This window comes from Zerene cesonia, chromosome 3, assembly GCF_012273895.1.
Source record: "Zerene cesonia ecotype Mississippi chromosome 3, Zerene_cesonia_1.1, whole genome shotgun sequence".
NCBI lineage: Eukaryota > Metazoa > Arthropoda > Insecta > Lepidoptera > Pieridae > Zerene > Zerene cesonia.
In genome coordinates this window covers 2,565,013-2,584,168 of record NC_052104.1, presented here as the reverse complement: position 1 = coordinate 2,584,168, position 19,156 = coordinate 2,565,013, and the positions used below count along the sequence as shown (strand labels likewise).

The window sequence follows — 19,156 nt, the reverse complement described above, 5'->3', positions numbered from 1 at the left end:
AATACTATTTTTTCTTCCTGACATCTATTGGCGAATAATAATACTAATACTATTTTTTGGCGAATAATTAAAGTTCCAACAGATGGCGTTGTTAAGTAACGAAGTCAATGAGTGTTTACTTTGAGGTTATACTAATTGTTTATATTGTTTTGTGTCTTCTTAATGCACTTGCTCACTTAAAAATGCCTAAACGATCTTGGAAAAAACTCTTATAAACAACCTAACTTCACGAAGTTAAACCGAGCAAAGCTCGGTCATCCAGGTACTTTATATAAAATAAGAAAACAGATGCCTACCGATTAAATATGTAGTATCTTAGGCTTATAGAGTAAATTACGATATCTAGTATAGTTATTAATCTTAGTGCCTTTAAAAATTTATGCCATGTATATTATACAGTAATCCAGCCTAATTAGGGTTCAAAAAAATAAAGTGTTTTGGGAGGATCATGAATGCTTTATAAGGTCTGAGCTTTTCTAATAATATCCTGGCGTAAATGCTAATAAATATTAAATTAAAACGGGTTCCCCGATGTTGAAAGTTAGCGCGATTTCGCTAGAACAATCCCTAATAGACGATTTTTTTCGTATTACCGTGTTGCAAAACTCGGAAATAAAAAAAATATATGTCACCTTCTTATAACTACGTTATATCTATCAGCTATTGTCGTGGATGCGTTCTTTCTTAACTTTAACTTCAGATTTTGTTTTACCGCCATAATGAACTTTCTTGATAATGGCGGCAAAGCAAATGTGGGAGTCGAGTAAACTTTACGAATATACGAATGTACGCCGTACAAATTGGGCCAGCTCGCACCGGGGAATGTATCATATCCCCGCAGAAGATCGGCGTGAGATAGTAGCTATTGTGTTTCGTTTTGGCGAGTTTGGGAGCCGGACGTTTTTTCTTACCCTTCGAAGTCCTCTCCTTTATTACCCTCATCGATCCTTTCCTTTTACAATCGGCAATCTATTTGCTTCGACTAAAATATAAATGAGATATCCATGTGCCGCCACCTCTGCAAATGTTCAAGGGCGGTGGTGGCGCTTACCAGCAGGCGACCCACCAGTTCCTTTGCCGACTATGACATGAAATATAATGTTTTATTCTTATAAAACAATATCTCAACAAACTAAATATTATGTCAGTAATAAATTCGGAATATTGTTTTACTTGTAATAAAAGCACGAAATTAAATATGTAACCATTTCTCTGTAGCATACACAATATACAATAGACCTACATACATAAATAGAAGAATAAGCAGACAATAAAACAATAAAAGTCTCCTCACTTAACAGAACGACGATTGTTTCCATGATAGTTGGTTTGGAGATTTCTAGAAAATTTCCGTAGTCACATTGTTAACTCGACCCTCAGCGAGATCGGATAGGTTGTTTAATTTAACAATGCTTTCATGAATTTTCTTAATGTAACTGTTGGAGAGAAGTTGGGATTTGGAATCGATCCAGATATCGTAGCCAAGTTTGTCTAGTCATTGTACTTACTGGTTTCCTCGACTCGTGTGATTTTTGCTTGTGTATTGGATATTTTTGTGAGTGTAAAAACCTAGCTGGCTTTATCAAGTACGTTATGTATGGACTAAAGACTATCAGAATCTCTGTTTTCTATTTTTTTGTAGTGATTTAAATAACTTTTTGGTTAAACGCTTGTCTTTTCTTATGGCACGACACAAGAATGTTTAAAGGCTTATAATACCTAGATGTTACATTTTTTTTTATTTAGATAGGAAATCTTAATATATATATCTCAAAGGTAACTAACTGACTAACATAGTGATCTATCAACGCACAGCCCAAACCACTGGACGGATCGGGTTGAAATTTGGCATGCAGATAAATGTTATAATGTAGGCATCAGTTAAGAAAGGATTTTAATAAATTCTACTCTGAAAGGGAATAAAATAGGGGATGAAATTTTGTACTATGATAATTTATTATTCGCCCGCGCAAAGCTGCGGGCAATAGCTAGTATGTACCTCCAGTTAATAGACGACTATTGTATACATCAGATTGTGAATTTTTTCGTAACTTTATATCAAACAGCATCTATCAATTATATCGATATCACAAACATTTCCCAGGGCAACGTACAACGCCCTTGAAGCGGCTTCTATCAAGATCGCCATAGATCTGAACGACAAGGAGCAGTCTCTGGAAACTGACACTAGGGCTCTGGAAATGCGATCCGCTCTGGAGCCCAAGAGACCCACCGGTACCGATAAGAACTTGATCCTGGCGAGTATGGAGGACGAGGTGCCCAAGTTGGAAGGATAAATTCTTTGTTTGATTTGTTTTTTTATTGGTGATGTTTGGAAACTGTTTTTGATGGTGTCTTTCTTTTATTACTGTTTTTATTTTGTCAAATTGCATTTCTTATTAATAAATTGTTTATGTTTTTTTTGAGTTTTATGTTATATAACAAAAAATCACAAAAAATATCTAAAAACAATAGAAGATTGACATAAATATAAATTGTCTTTATTTGGTGCGTTATAATCATGATGATTCCATTATATAACTAATTTACCAAATTAATAAACTATTATTACAATTGTAAATCAACACAAAATTTACTTCAATAGTTTTTTCTCCTTGAACAATATTGCTTCATCTCCCTGATAGAAATAGCGCAAATCTATCAACGTAGGAAGGCATTCCCAAGAACTCGCAAATAGTGTTAGTTTGTAAAACTGAGCCGGGATTACTATGCAACGCGTATCTACATTTTCCGAGGCTTCACAGAACACTCTCGATAATCTCTATGCTCTACTCTGGGAAAAGTAAATGGGTTGTGAGATTATCCTGGTAAATCTATACAATTGAATGTATACTCAGTAAAAAATACAATAACATGTTTTGACATTTTCGAAAATGCAATTTTACAATATCATTTTATTAAATTAGATGTTACAAAAGAGGTTTAAAGTGGACGACATATTAAATGATCGGTTTAAATTGCTTGCATATTTCGTTTTAGTAATTTTCATTTATGAATGCAACAAAACGAATTATCGAAATCGGCCGAGCCATTCTCGAATTTTAACGAAACAAGCGAACATCAATATTTTTATTTATTATAGTTATAGCTCTATAAAACAAATATTTACATTCAGGTACTACATATTACATAAGAATCAAGTATTTTTTTATACTGTGCAATAAAATTTTGTGACAAAAATTTTATATAAAAGCAGAGGGGTTTTTGATTTTGTTTTTTTATAACATGTGACAATAAATTAATTTACCTCCGCGCATCCAATATTATTCAAAAAAATATATTCCACAGCACCACAGAATAATAAATACAAACAGCACATTACCTAAATCAATCAAACTATTCATGCAATTTTGAAATTCTTATTTTTTTTAAGTTTATTTTTGTAGTATAAATTTTCGAATAGCATTAAGAATGAAGACGTAAGTATCGACATAAAACATATAAACAACTCATTTTAATATCCACGAGCCGATTGGCGTCATAAAATTAAATCACTCCCAGCTCGAAATTATCTTTAATTTTACGTTTCGATCATAAAGTCTATATTTCGATGCATGATTTCATATGCGGAAACATACGAATCGATCAAAGCATAGCATTTTTTCCGGCACGTTAAGAATCTTTACATTAGGAAGTATTTGAAACAATTATTGAGATTTAAACAGATCGAGTGATAAGCTGATATGCTTCCTAAAAGACGTAACTCAGTTAAATGTATTTGTCAGGTTTTATTTGACGTCCATTACGCCGCGAAACCTGTTCTGCAGCGAGTTACGTTGTGCTTCGCCAGCCTTATACTAGTCTATTACGATAATCACGAGATGTGTCACGTGGTAGGAGGTGATATCAACAGGTTATTTACATTTGACTTTTCGTTCGTGTACGGAAGTAAAGTCGCCTTTGTCCTAAATGTCGGGTTACTCTTCAGAACTTTGTATGATTTAAAATGTAGCGTAAAACGCGGTAGGTGGACCGCACATGAATTAGATGACAATAGATTTTCCGCGACGCCGAATCTGCGATACCTACCTTGAATTACAATTACTTGCAGGTTATCTAAACTTTATTAGCTATATTATAAAGAGAAAAAGTTTGTGACCTTGTAGGGTGTAATCTCTGGATCGACTGAACCGATTTAAATATTTCCCTTACCCATAGAAAGCCACTTTACCAATTAGTGTCACATATATTTTGTATTTATCTAAACTTGGGCAGAGTCGGCACGAGCGGCTAGTCTGCACTAATAATATAAGAGGAAATTATTCATTTTTGTACTTAAGTACGTTTGTAATGTTTTCACGCAAAAACTGCTGGACCGATTTCAAAAATTCTTTTACACTGCAACTTCACTGAGTGAAATAGACTATATCCGCACCTATATAGTACCGCAGGCGAAGCCGGGGCGAACAGCTAGTGTGTTATACTTTAGTAAAATTGCGATGTGAAAGGTATACTGTGAATTTATATTTGTACGAAGTAAAATGAAGATAAATTCCCCAAAAGCTGACCGTTTGACCTATTTTAGTATGCAACTTTAACGCGAGATATTGCGATATTTGTCACTGTTATGGAATAGCCCCTACAGTATCATCAATACATAGCTATTTGACTGCCCGAGGCTCCGAAGGCAGACCAGTTAAGAGAACTCGTAATAATTAACGTGGATATTCAATACATTATTTTTTATTGCCGGTCATTTACTGGCGCTTGCTACTTTCCTGTACTTTTATGAAGTCATTGTACTTTACGTTCAAATATTTAATTACGTTTTTAAGGTGATATTTTTTTTAGTAAACAATTCTATTCGATGTTAAAAATTAATTGAGCTACAACTTCGTAACAGAACACAGCGCTCTTTTTATTGCATTGAATCTTTGCTTTTATTGTTTAAGCACTTATAATGGAATATTGCATTACAAATTTTATAATTTTTTTTAAATGACAATAGATAAATAAGACAGTATGACTGTCACAGACACGAGTACATATCCCGTTGTAATAAGCGAACATGTTAGCATTATATTGATTAGATATTTTTAAAACGATCTTTTTACTTTTAGATAATAAAAAGTCCTGAAAGTGTTTTGTTCGATTCGATCGAAGTCTTAAGCAAAATGATATTAAAGGTATCGTCTATAAAATTAAATTCAGTTGGTCAGGTCCTCCTTATGGCCATGCACTATTAAGAATTTTGGCTTTACAAAAGTATCAAACATACGTTTCCTGAGACATTCTCAGTACCGAGTGTGCAGCGCCCCACCACGGCCATATAACATAGTCAACTGGTCTCATATTTAAACTCGATACATTTACAATCGGTCGTTGATAGAGCCGAATTTTCCAAAAATCTTTAGGGTCTTTGAGGCTTCATGTACGGCGTGTGGCTTGCGTGCGAATTTTTGTTGTTGCCAGATTTGAATTATTATTTGATAGGTCAATGTGTGAATTGTGAACGTGAGTTTGGCTTGAAGTTACTGTGCGGTGATTGTACCTAAATGTAGGTTAGTATACATTTTCTTTACGTAACGGCTCAATTGGTGTTTTATAAATTTTAGTTGCACCTTCTGTATATTTTCTATGTTTTTTTCATTGTTTTTATTATTTTTTAATAGATGCTGCTTTTCATAAATTGACCAAATGAGTTGTGACATATCAAGGCATTAATTAAGGTTTGAACTCAACTCAAACACGAATTTTTATTTCAATTTAAATATTATCGAATTGGAAATGTTTTCTATGATTCAATATTTGCTATTTCCTTATAGTGTGATTCATAATAAGATTTCTTCAGGATATAAGTGAATCTACGAGAAAATTCCTCGCTTATTGAACATCAATTAAGAACTCGATAAACTTGGTGTGTACGGAAATGAATAAAATCGCACTGTAGGAAAATAACCCGTCCAGGCATGCCTTATTATATCTATGGTAGTAAATATAAAAATACGGAAGTAACTGTTTCTTTGTGTACGCTGGCTTGAATTTAGTTTGTTGTATAACGTGTCTACACGGGAACAATAACATTTGTATTGTAATGTTCCTGCTTAGTTGTTGTAGAAGACGTTTGAATGAAAGCGAGAACTGTGACTCTCATTGGATGAGACCTTTAGAAGCTAATAGAAAAGATTCGTATGTGAATGTATTTTGTAATGTAATCAACGGATTAGTCGTATCGTTGTTTATATAAAACACGTAGGCACGTTCAGTTATGCTTGTTGGATATTACCTATACCGTACGTAGGTGCATAATATTTTATTCACTTCAACAGAAATATTTTATCAACGAATAGTTGTAAGCCGACGCACCGGTAAGAATGTTAATTTAATCTAGTTATAAAAACTATTAGTCATTCTAATTATTGTACTATCTAACATTGTTTATATTGTCATTATTTAATACCACTAAATATTAATATGTTTTATTCATAATAAGTGAAAGAAATCCAATAATAATTAGTTTCTAAAAGAGGTCATGGACGTCCCTAATTTGGAGCTATCACTCCAAATTGTAAAATCAAAAATAGGGATCATTTGATCTCAAATGATAATTCCCTATCAAACACAAAAAGATTAGAAATAAGAATAGAAGAGGAACAAAGCCAAAAAATTCAGTCGAATTGAAAACCTCCTTCGTTTTTGGGACGTCGGTTGAATATAACTTGAAATCTTACAGAATTCCATTGAAAGCCTTGAGTACATCAAGTTCGTTAAAAATATACCCAATAAAGCGATTGATCATGCGACGCGAATACGGTACAAAAATACTATCTAGTAGGAAGAAGAAGAATTATTTAATTAATGTTCTTGAACCTTTAATAAAATTTGTATAGCGATCTTTTGAAAGACTACGCATACTTCCGATAACCGTCATAACTCATACTACAATTTCAATGTCTGGTTCAAGCTTTGAAGCGTGGGATATCCCAACATATATGTTATATATATTCTCTTTTTTAACTTTACTGACTCTGGTATGGCACATTCATTTACTTATCTGTATAACGTAACGTAACTATGCAGATACATATCTGTTTAACGATTCAAATAAATAAGTGATTATAGTTTTGTAGGCTCATTATTCATTTACTCGGATAAACACCATATTTTATTTGAATGAGATGACAACTACAGATAATGCTATAGAGGTATTGTGCTTATTAAAATTATGTTTTTTTTTTAATTTTCAATATTTTTTAAAAGTCCATACGGAATCGGTAGGTGATTATAGTTTAGAAACCGTTGGTGTTATCAATCATAAAAGTATTATTTTATCCGCATTAAAAACCCTGCTACTGGTCCCAGTTTTTATTGTTATTTTAGATTGGATGAAAATATAGAAATGAATAAAACTGTCCGTTTGGATTATTTACAGAAGTCCATGTTATCCATGTCTAAACAAAATTTAATGTTAAAATCATTCTCCATAAGCACTGCTTTTTTTCTAGTAGCTACCAATAACAATATTTTATTTTACACATGTTACAGCCTATTTGAAAATGACCGGCAAAATTTCATCAGTCTTCGCTTCTTGCTTCGCCGTAACCATATTCTACATTATTTACGTTGAAGCTAATCCAGCTATTGGTAAGATATATTCATTTCTTATTTTATTTTTGAACTTTTTTAAATTTTTGGATCAAAGGCATATATTCATACTCCACAACCAACAACGAACGAAGCAAATAAAAAAAATTGGTAGAACTTTGTATAACCAAAAAGAACGACCTGGAGCGATAACTTCAAAAATGTCTTTTTATGAAATAATTATGCAACTTCTTGGACAAGTAGCTTTTAAATTCATAATAAGGTACAGCAGCCTCATACTAACTTCGTTATAAATAATGTAGGCACTCGCCCGCACAACCAAAATAGCCTTTTCAACGCCGCATTATTCATGTCAGTAGAATGTCTTGAGAAAGGTACGGAAGACTAACGAGCGTAATTATTTCCCCATATACTAGCATTTGTTTCCCATAAAAATGAGCAGTATTTAAGTTTCTGCTCCCAAGAAAATTACCGAAAGGGCTTAGTTTTGCCAGATGATAGAAGAAAAATAAAAGTGAATCTCATTTAAAAGGCAAGTGAACGCATGAATAAACATTCCCTTGAAATTCACAATGCTTAATCCAGTAAAGATATAAGGCAAATTGATACTGTACAGTTTCGTAGATTAAGTCTAATAACGGAGCAGATGAGTAATGCACCTTCGAGAGAACCTAAGAGAGTGTATGTTGAAGTCAATAAGCGGGAAATAATAAAATTTACACTCATTTCATATTTGTCAATTAACAATTAGCATATTATAAAAATAAACAACGTAACATAGACAATAACATAGTAAGTTTATTTTTAAATTTCCAGTTTTGCCCGCATAAGTATGTAGGAAGAGCGACTGGTTGCGATCGTTACCGGAAGAATTTATTATGAACTGAGAAGGGCTTTTAATTATGAATTATGAGATACGATAAATAGCAAACTCATTACATAATATTATGTATGAGAATCTATAATTTTTTTAATAACGTCAGCAGGTAAATATGATCGCATTCATTAAGCATCGTAAATTCATTTATAGGTAAGCACTTCCTGATCTTGAAACATCGAGAATAAACCAATCCGATTCGATTCTACCGTGAACTGACTTTCCTCTAAATAAAACATATCTAAGAAAAAATTAGTTAGAATAAGTGACTGTGCTTGCTGATGATGAAATTCCAAAGTGATTAATCGAAGTCTCATGTCGCACGTGACTGGCGCCTTGCAAAATGCAAAATACCAAATACGTAACCTCGTGGCTTTCTAACAAGCATCTTACTTGACCGAGACACACAATTTGCTACGGTAAGGGGACGAGCGAGGCAATGACCCCAATACATTTACTTTCGCCGAATTGTTACGCAATTTTACGTTACGCTTACACTTGACCTCACTAATGATGACGAATCGCGTAAATTTTATCTTATATTAGGCGGCTAGAAATTAATATGTATCCCAGAGTATAACACGAAATGGAGAAAAATTGTTTAGTCTTCGAGTCTTTTTACTAGATAGCTCACTTTTATTTTCTTGAAACGAATAGTTCTGAATATTTATATTTAGGTTATTTTTAATTGTAACAAACAGAACACATTATAAGCGCTGTTTTAGAAAATTTAGTCACATTTTTCCAGTGATACCTATAGCCATAGACTGCATTTATTTTATTGCTTATACAGTATATTTGTTATATACTTAGATAGAAAAATAAAAGAAGTAGCACTGTATGTGTCAACTCGCAGTTACTCGAATCAATTGTGAAAACGTTTCGCATTAAAACCGTTAAAGAGTGTTAAATTGTGACTAAACGGTGGTTACATCGGTGACGGAACACTCGCAAAATATCCGTACAAAATACCAATCTGCATACACTATATGAGTTGATATGGTGCGGCATAAGATTAATCACGTTCGTATCAGTTAACTTAATCTTCTAGACGATCTGTTTTGCAATAGATACATAAGGTTTTTTATCGTAGGAACATTCCACTCTTACTCGTTCTTAAAAACAAACAAGTATGCTATAAAATTGCTAAAGAAATGAATGATACCTCTGTCTCTTTGTATAAAAATAAATAAACAAGAGGGCTATTAGACATAGCGTCCGAATAAATAGTGGTTGTATTTACAATATAAATACATGCATCTAATAATTGTTCTTCACACACCTAACGTATATAGAAATAAGTTTTCAATGTGGATGGAACTTGCAACTACTGATGAATTGAGTTGTTAAAGGTTATCTACTCCAACATAATTCCTAAATAAAGCCCATTTTAAGCTATTTTTCTATTACAGCTACCGGCTATGACGCTCTGGAGATTTGCATCGAAAACTGTGCTCAATGCAAGAAGATGCTTGGTGCATGGTTCGAAGGACCACGATGCGCAGAATCTTGCATCAAGTTCAAAGGGAAAATGATACCTGAATGTGAAAATTTTGCGTCCATTGCGCAGTTTTTGAACAAACTTTAACCGCTATTTTTGAAACGCCGCTTGACAGTTTTCAAGTCATTTTGAAAACTCGGTCATAATGCCAAAGCATTTATTGTTAAGCTATATTTTATTATAAATTATTTGAATACAGGGTCAATCGTAGTTTTAAGTATTAATGTATTTTTTTACGACAAATATAAAAATTAAAGTCTACAAGCCTTTTTATTATCATTCTCATCGTTATCATCATAGGCTCATAATTAATTGTTCCCACTGCTGGAACAAAGATGATGTGGATATGCACATAAATTAAAAATCCCATTTATTGCTTGCTCGCTCGTCCAATCTCGAACCCCTGATTTTTCTATTAAAGGCCGAGGTCCTAACCATTGATCCACGACAGTCACACATTATCTCTCACACTAAAACTTTCAGAATTTTTAGTTTTAAATACTAGAATATAATAAAATATAATAATAGCATTAAATATCATTTGGGAAAATCGCAAGCCGTAACTTGTTTACTAGCTACTTAATCTAGAATTGTAATATGTGCAGCCCAAGGGTGACCTGTCTCATTAACTACTTTTATTTGGTCTATACTGATCCCCTGCTATAAAGAACTCCACTAATTTCTTGTTGTGTTTCTGGATTATTTTATACGCTTTTAGTAGTTTTGCTTTTATAATCCCTCCACATAACGCACACATCATGTAAAGCATGATAACTATAAGTATTTGTTAAATTTATAATATAGCCATAAAAAGTCGCTTTCTTTTCCCAATGCAATAAAAATATTTCAGACTAAGGCAGAATATGCCATGTACTCCTAGATCCACACAGTGTGTTTGTTGTAATTTATAGTTTATACGAGTAAATCCAAGTATAGAAGTAAAGAAATTGACTTCTCTACTACTAGCCTAATCTCAGAACTAACAAAATTCAGTCAAGACGCTTCGATGGAATTCTATAACAAACTGTGACTTGAGATGTTTATAAAGAAAAACACTAAATTATACCAATTAATTATACATATAAATGTACATTTATAGGCAAGGAAAAGACACATCATAGAAAATTAAGTTTATTTGAACAGTTGATTACTTTTAGTCACACGGAATGTCCTTCTATATTTCGATAGAAGATATATAGCAAAATAATATACAGTTTTAAAAACTTCAAAACACGCTGTACAATCATAAATATCTCACTTGGTGTGCAATACAGATCCATTAATGTAAGAATTTTTTTTAACCTGGCGATCATAATCAGGGAAATAAGAAAATCGCATGAAATTTGGAATTTAAACACATCTGATCGGATTTTCAACGCGATTAATTAATATGTAAAGATATAATTTAACCCGACGTTTCGAATTTACAACGGGCGTGGTCATGGAGAGACGCTGTTAATATGATGAATTAATCGCGTTTAAAATCCTTTTAAAGATCTTTAATTTCTAAACTCATGAAATTACTGTATGGTCACCAATCCTTTAAAAATACAAAGAATAAAATCTATCTATTAAAAGTTGATGAAAGTTGAGTAGTATAAGATTTTGGTTACATACAAACATACAGGTGACGCTAATTAGAGCGTTTAAAAAATCATACTATATTTTTTTTAGGCAATAACTCAAAAATCTAAATAATATTAATCCAGTTAGATCCTAGAATTTGCATTGAGAACAAGTGCCACTATTAACCTATAACATAAATAAATTTGTATGTAAATATAAAATACACAGTATATAGATAAACATTATAAATTATAATTCAATTTTATAGTCATTATCATGTTTAAATATATTTGATTGACAATTTTATAAGGTAATCTTTATGATTTTTCATCATTGAAAATATTAATATTCAAAAATAATAAAAAAGAAAGGAACTGATTGATTTTCCACTATTAGTAAGCTATTGTTTTTTATTGTTATATTATAGTTATATCGGTTTACGTAATGTATCCAGTGTTAGGGATGAAATGGTGGTATATTAATTTTCAACCGACATTCCGACATTAAAAAACGATGTTTCTTAATTATTGTATTAATATGCATGAATCGATGAACTTGATTCTTTTTGTGTTTGATGGGAAATTGTTGTCATTTAGTGCCACTTTAGAATTTAGAGTGTCGATACCTTCAAGTAACGTCTGCAACCTTTTTTTGTATGAGAGAATTAAAATGTTTACATAAGTACGTTATTATAACATGATCAAATCTAATATGAATGTCACATACATAACAAAGAGGACATTTTCCAAATCATCCTTGGATACACATTCAATAATTTTTAACTCATACCTCTATTAAGGGTGATAGTTTATAGTATGGCATAAAACATATAAATATTATGTACCTTATGTGAATCTATTCTATGTGTAAATTGTTGAATTTTTTCATTATAATAATTTTCATACAACTACACATTATTCTATACAAATTTCACTTGATTCTCACTATTACTTACATATAATATTATTATTACTTTTATTATATTAAACTATTAATTTTTAATTAACAGGAACCTCCACAGGTTGGCTTTCAGTCTCAGTAGGGGGTTGTGAAAGGTCTGATACTTCATTTGTTTGTGGTTCTAAAATTCAAAATAATTGTTATTATTATCATAAATATAAGCAACAATTGTGATATTAAAAATTACAGACCTATGTGAGGACTGGATAACATATATATAGGTTTGAGCATAACACATATTTTTATTTGGGCGTCAAGCACGCTTTGGCATAAATTGGGCCAGCTTGCACCAGGAAAGTACCATACCCACACAGAAAACTAGAGAATAATAGTGGCATACTACGGTGTTTCCTACTGTGAGTGGGGGAGCCAAAGCCCGTTTCCTTTTCCTTCCCCTGCCCAGTCCATTCCTCCTTTCCATCCGTCAATCCTTTCCTTTTTCCTTACCCCTTAAAAGAGGGTGGCGCATTCGAACAGGTACTAACGCTGCAGTGTTCATGGGCGCTGGTGATCGCTTACCATCAGGTGAACGACCAGCACAGTTACATTTTGAATAGAATAAGCCCCAGTTTTCTTACCATGTACAGTGTTATCTTCTGTGCTTTCACTAACTTCCATTTGCGTATCTGTACTCTCCTCTGGCGTTTCATTAGTGATCTGGATAGTGAAACAGAATTAATAATTATAGTTTATATGAAAGATCTTACAAAACAAACAGAGGGAACAAATATTTATATATTATATTAATACAACATGAATTCTAATCATGGAATTAATAATTCTTAAATAGTCATTATTTAGACAAAAATTATTTAAGGATGATAATACCTCTGGAATAGGTCGTGGCACCAATCCCCTTGGATGTCTAACACTGAATGGAGCACAACTCTCATAATATTTGATCACAAAGTCTGGATAGGCTTGGCCTAATTCATGGCCAGGTACCACATCCATTTCTGTGCAGTCTTGCCTGGAAAATTTATAATTGATTAGGAAATTTACATTATTTACATTTTTTATTTATACAAAAAAACAGTTTGGGTGGTATTTACAGCAACTTTCTAGTCTAATAAGAAAATTTATTTAGAGTGTACAATAACATTACAGTTTATATTTATTACAAGTGTTTTCTTCACATAGAAATTAAGTTTGAAATATGTGTGATAGATATTCTTGAAGATTTTACAATGTAAAAAAAAATCCTGTTTAATAATGTTATATAAACATGCAGAGACATGAATTTGTAAAGGAAGCCAAGCTTCATTTCAAATGGATTGAAATGATATGTGTTATTTTTAAGAGAGTGTAATAATCACTTTTTATAATAAAAAATTAATAACATACTATGTATTTTATGTGTATCTCTCTGGATGTTTTATAAAACTATAAATTACTGAAATGATCCAATGCATTATGTCTACTAAATTAGTAATCAAATTTAATTCACCATTGGACTAAAAAATATAAAGTGCCATGGAACAGTTGACCAGCCAAAATCTTCTGTGGAAGGAGGCCTCTGGCTAACCCTCTTGGTTTTTCAACTTCCTGAAATGCAAATATTACAATGATTAACAATACAATATACATGTATGATATCTAAGTTAAGATATTGATAAGACTTTTTAATATAAAATTGAAATGGTTGTTTTAAAATTGGTTTAGTAATAATATTATTTTTAATAACTCAGTTCATTGCTTAAAAAACATCTACAGAAATAAGCATAAATATGTTGTGATGAAATTTATGTCAGTGACAGTGGAAATGACGTATCTATGCTAGTATGTAAAAAAGAGTTTGTTTTTTTGAATGTGATAATCTTAGAGACTTACAGACAATAGAACAATATAAAAGATACTACATTTATGGAGAAAGGCTATAGGCATAACATCATATATAGCATAGGTTTAACCACAGGGTACATCTAGTTAAAAATAGATATGATAATCTCATTTCTATATCTATGTCATATGACAATAGAGCAGGCAAAATCTAGTTGAGCGTAAAAAGACCGCTGGATTATTTTGGACATAGAAGTTTGACATAATCTCTGAATTTGTACCATTCTCTTTGTACCTCAACTCTATTTTTCTTTTTGTCGCCTCTCTTTGACCTCTTCCTTGTTGTTTGTCCTTCATCTATAGCCTCAGCAGGTGGTGCTGCCTCACGCTCCCTCTTCAACCTTGCTTCTTCATAAGCTGATATTAGCTCTGGACAGTCTAGGTTATCTTCAGGCTCCCATGTGTTATCCTCACTGTTGACATGAACATTTATGAATCCTATACTAAATGATTGATGTTTGTAATCTATTGAGTGACAAACAACAAGCAAATGACAGCATGTATTAGATAAAATGTATATTTACATGTTAACGCCTGTATTACTGGTCTGACTTGAACAGTACATGACTAGTTTACAAATATATCTTTATTATTGATAAACATAAAATATGTTTTAAAAAAGTATTAAAATTAAGCTATAGTTCTTTATTTTGCTTTAGCTAATTGTAAGCTAATGTACTAATACAATATATTATGTAATTTAATGCTTATGTCATATATTATTAAAGATGGAATAAACATATTAAACTAACTCTGAGTAGCCCTTCCATTTCAGCAAATATTCAACCTTGCCATTTTTGATTCTTCTATCCAGTACTTTCTCTACAGAAAATTCCTCATGCCTCCCACTTATTGGACCAGATATTTCAGATGGCTGAGGCGTAGGTTTGTCACTGGGTTGTTCAGTTTCCATTGCGGATTCCGTTTGAGGGAATTCTATATTGGCTTGAGACAAGGGCTCCATATTTTCATCCATAATGCTAGAATAATTAAGGACATGAAATATACAGATTTCATCTCTTACTGTTTATCGAGCGGCATTGATATTATTGTTTTGGATAATATGTTTGCAAAGTTAATCAAACAGAAAAGTCAACGAACCAAATGACGAATGATATTGACATAACAACACAGTTAAAAGGTTGAACTTTAAAATTTCCAGAAAAACAATGCTACTTACAGTTTGCACTTGATATATGGTGGTATATTTTTGAAATTCAAGGATATTAAATGGATGCCTTAATTTTGACGTTTTTAAAATGAATTATGTATCCGCTGTCCGCTGACGCCTGACGGCAGAAGTCAGAACAACAGATAACAGAACGTCAGACGCCAAATGTAACATTACCACAGACAGTAGTTTATTACTTACTCTGTTACCACAGACGAAGTCCTATTTCCTACGCTACGACATAACACACATCGAAATCAAAGTTTTTTAACACTAGTTTTGTATATTACCCTGCGTGAAATATTACAATTACCTGTTACCTATCTCATACCTCTTTCCGACGAGTGTTAATTCCAATTTACCTTGTATCATAATTTGTTTTATATTTTGTAGTGCTAGCCTGGATTTTAAATTATTTGTTGTTTAGCGGCAACAGTACTGTCTTCTGTAAAGGCTCATGTGATACATCCTGGCCATAGCCGTCTAAGTATGCATCACAGGGTGGACAGATGGACGAACAGCGAAGTTTTAGTAACACGGCTCGTTTTACTCATTGGGTAGGAAACCATAGCGATAGGAACCTTCTTTTTTTAATACACTTTTCTTATCTTTGACTTTATGTTTGCATGTATTGAAAAATCGACGATTGTGTCGACGCACGCACATTCATTGCCAAATTCCATCATATTTTTTTTTTTTTTACATACCGAAAACCAGCGATAACGCACGATCATCCACAATAATGGGCCATCCTAGCGCCTTATATACTATTATATAAGGCGCTATATTTGATTGCCTTCACTCGCCTATACTTGTCCACTCTAAAAAGGTATTATAATACCTTTCAGTAGTTAATGTTATCATAATAATTTTTCAATTCACAGTTCGTGAAGTGTTAATTTGAAAAATTAAAGAGTACTTATCAAAATGAAAATCAGCGCCGTTTCTACAGAACTTCATTCATGGCATGCACTCCAAATTTTGATCAGAACCAAAAAAAAAATTCCAAGTCTATTACTGTAATGACGGTAATAACAGTTTATTTTAAGGTGAATCTCGATGTTAGCCTGACGGGCTATCATATCTATATATACAATATCTTAGCACGTAGGTGCCACTTAGCGTAGATGAACTGCATATTTAGCTTAGTAGCTACACCCTTATGGGGGTATCCCTCCTTAACGGAGATCACGAATCTTGGATTGGGCAGTCACATGAATGGAAAGTCGGGTCGGGCGGGTTTAAGTACAAAGAGAAAGAATAAATATAATGACGTCATTTGGCGCTTGCGAAATTATAAAATGAGATGATTTTTAAGCTCAAAAAGATGAATGGAAACTTCAATATTTTGAAAAAGCAGAAAATAGGTACGAGTTCTGTTATTGTAAACTGTCATGTGTCAAATAATGTTTTCATCGTGTTTTGACTTTGGCAGTTTTTTTTCATTATTTTAATAATTGTAAACAAGCCATGGAATAACCTCAAAAAAGAAAATAAGTTTCATACGACATCAAAAACATTCAATTACGTTATTTAAAATTTTCAGTATCTATTTTCTTAACAATCCTATTAGTCTTAATTGTTGCATCGAAAACAGTACCAAGTGTCTGTGTCAATTTATAAGTAACACGTCAGGTAATTATAATTTTGAATTTTAAAGTATTAAATTTTATTTAGTCTGAGGTTCCTATTCATTAATTTTATAGTGATTTTGTTGTCGTTAATACTTAACAAAAATTTGAAGTGATAAGCACAGACTTATTTTGTCATACATGAAACAAAGTAAGTCTGTGTAATATCCAAATCTATAAACAAATAATTATTGAAAAATTAAAATTGTAGGATATATTTAACTTTATTACATATAATGAAAAATAAATGTATTTTACTTTTAATCAGTGGCAAAAAAAGGAAAGGAAGTTATTGAAATTCCATATTTGAAGAAAATTCAAATTTTACAAAACTTAGCAACTTTTTCAGAAAATGGCGGACGCAAAAAAGTTTTCTAGTACAACAACTTTTTGTGTGAAATGTGGATCCATACTGCCTCTACTGCAAGAATTTGGATCAGTGAAATGTTATGCTTGCAAAGCAATTTATGATGTTGAAAGTAAGATATTTAGTTGTTTGCAAGATGTTAAAAGTCAATGATCTTATTTAATAAATTCAGCTGTTATTATAAATAAGCTGTTTATTTAAATGTGGTATTTTAAGATAGTTCAATTTATTTACCATTGGATTTTTATGTAATTCCCCAAAGTTATGTATATATATACATAGCTTGCTTTATATGCATAGTACATAGCACTCGGGTAATAAAACTCATATCTAATTTTCAGATTTCAACAACATTAAGTACAATTACACAATTAATTTCAACACTGTGTCTGTATTGACAAACGAAAATATACTGAACTTGGATAACCCTGAAGGGCCAGTTGTGGAAAGGAAATGTCCAAAATGTGGTTGTGATAGGATGTCATATGCTACGCTACAGTTGAGATCGGCTGACGAGGGACAAACTGTGTTTTACACTTGTGTTTCATGCAAGTAAGTATATTGTTTTATTTAAGCTCTAATTATCAAAATAATGAGGTGTTATGATTCGACTATTTGTTTGCCTGTGTAGTTATAAGACTTATTTGCTGAGATGTAATGTAATGTAGATGGCAATATATATATTGAAACTGAAATTCAATCACCAATTTTCTTTTACAGATACAAGGAAACGGAAAACTCGTAATAGTTTGAGGAATAAGTTAAGTACGATATATTTTGTTATACTATTGCTAAGGAGAAATATAATTATTTTGACTGTAGTTTTTAGTTTTATTTGGAGTCATTTATAAAATTCTGTATGACCTGTAGTTATCTGTAATTTGGTTTTGAATTACTTTTAACAGAATACAAAATAGGCAGATTTTTCTATGTATCTATCTTTACTAAGCAAAGTTGTTTATAGTTGATAGTTTCTAATATATCTAAGAGATTATGTATATATATATTTGGAGATAAAATTTAAAAAATTAGACAAATAAAACTTTTCAACATGTGCATCTAAAAGTCAGTTCCTTCATTAATCTGTGAGAGGAATTTGGAATTACTTAAAAAAAAATTAGAATATTTATAAACCCCACAGATTGTAAGAATGTGCGGATGTATGTTTGTTACTCTTTCACGGGAAAATTACAACAAATATAATAAATACCTGGCCCTACAGGTTAATTCACAGGTGGAACCCCGCATCACACATTTTTTTGAGGATTTAGAGGATTATATTTGTATTGTGTGAATGAAACATTGGGAAACCTAAGCAATTTTTCCGTGAATACCTTACTTTTGACGAGAGTGCCTTTTAAAGCTCATAGTTTCGATCAACTTCAAACAAAAAGAGGAGGTTCTCTTTCAAGTTTGTTGCCTCAAAACTTTCGATTGGGTGAACCAATTTTGAAAGATCTTTATATATTTGAAAGCTTTTACATCCTGTATGGTACCATTTTGATTTAGTTGTGGCAATAAAATATTAAGATAATTATAAAAAAAATGTTGCCAAAATTCTCGATTCTGGTAACTAATAGCGGATTTATAAAAGCAAAGGAAATACTTGTAATCTGATTTCCAAAACACAGAAGACAATAAGATTTTTTTTTTTTTTTTTTTTTTTTTTTTTTTTTTT

At 31.9% G+C, this 19,156-nt stretch overlaps 4 protein-coding genes across 7 annotated transcripts in view; 3 read left to right on the top strand and 1 right to left on the bottom strand.

Moving 5' to 3' along the window:
- The window catches only part of LOC119837954 (tektin-B1-like), a 10,103-nt gene extending 7,748 nt beyond the window's left edge, over positions 1 to 2,355 (top strand). The window contains exon 7 of the mRNA XM_038363753.1: positions 2,105 to 2,355. Within this exon, the coding sequence (XP_038219681.1) occupies positions 2,105 to 2,297 (193 nt within the window). The 3' untranslated portion in view covers positions 2,298 to 2,355. The remainder of the gene's footprint in view (positions 1 to 2,104) is intronic.
- Positions 2,356 to 5,248: 2,893 nt separating this feature from the next.
- LOC119838851 (eclosion hormone) lies at positions 5,249 to 10,203 on the top strand. Of its 3 annotated transcripts, none has more exons than XM_038365002.1 (3): positions 5,249 to 5,518; positions 7,507 to 7,605; positions 9,856 to 10,203. In XM_038365002.1, exons 2-3 carry the CDS (start codon positions 7,518 to 7,520, stop codon positions 10,029 to 10,031), a joined length of 264 nt encoding a protein of 87 aa, XP_038220930.1. In that variant the 5' UTR covers positions 5,249 to 5,518; positions 7,507 to 7,517; the 3' UTR covers positions 10,032 to 10,203. The 3 variants fall into 3 exon arrangements, with proteins under 3 accessions (XP_038220930.1, XP_038220922.1, XP_038220936.1); XM_038364994.1 differs by having other exon boundaries at positions 5,253 to 5,522; positions 9,856 to 10,201; XM_038365008.1 differs by lacking the exon at positions 5,249 to 5,518 and adding an exon at positions 6,206 to 6,329.
- Positions 10,204 to 11,059: 856 nt separating this feature from the next.
- Positions 11,060 to 15,621, bottom strand: LOC119838816 (chromobox protein homolog 1-like). The gene is made up of 7 exons (XM_038364940.1): positions 15,490 to 15,621; positions 15,062 to 15,289; positions 14,545 to 14,722; positions 13,918 to 14,015; positions 13,299 to 13,440; positions 13,049 to 13,127; positions 11,060 to 12,591 (listed from the first exon to the last, which is right to left on the bottom strand). The coding sequence occupies exons 2-7, from the start codon at positions 15,283 to 15,285 to the stop codon at positions 12,509 to 12,511; spliced, it is 804 nt and encodes a 267-aa protein (XP_038220868.1). The 5' UTR covers positions 15,286 to 15,289; positions 15,490 to 15,621; the 3' UTR covers positions 11,060 to 12,508.
- A 1,312-nt stretch (positions 15,622 to 16,933) lies between these two features.
- On the top strand, positions 16,934 to 18,296 carry LOC119837505 (DNA-directed RNA polymerase I subunit RPA12). 2 transcript variants are annotated; one of them, XM_038363113.1, is made up of 5 exons: positions 16,963 to 17,020; positions 17,056 to 17,115; positions 17,461 to 17,590; positions 17,820 to 18,030; positions 18,199 to 18,296. In XM_038363113.1, exons 3-5 carry the CDS (start codon positions 17,464 to 17,466, stop codon positions 18,221 to 18,223), a joined length of 363 nt encoding a protein of 120 aa, XP_038219041.1. In that variant the 5' UTR covers positions 16,963 to 17,020; positions 17,056 to 17,115; positions 17,461 to 17,463; the 3' UTR covers positions 18,224 to 18,296. The 2 variants fall into 2 exon arrangements, with proteins under 2 accessions (XP_038219036.1, XP_038219041.1); XM_038363108.1 differs by having other exon boundaries at positions 16,934 to 17,115.
- Positions 18,297 to 19,156: the final 860 nt, after the last annotated feature.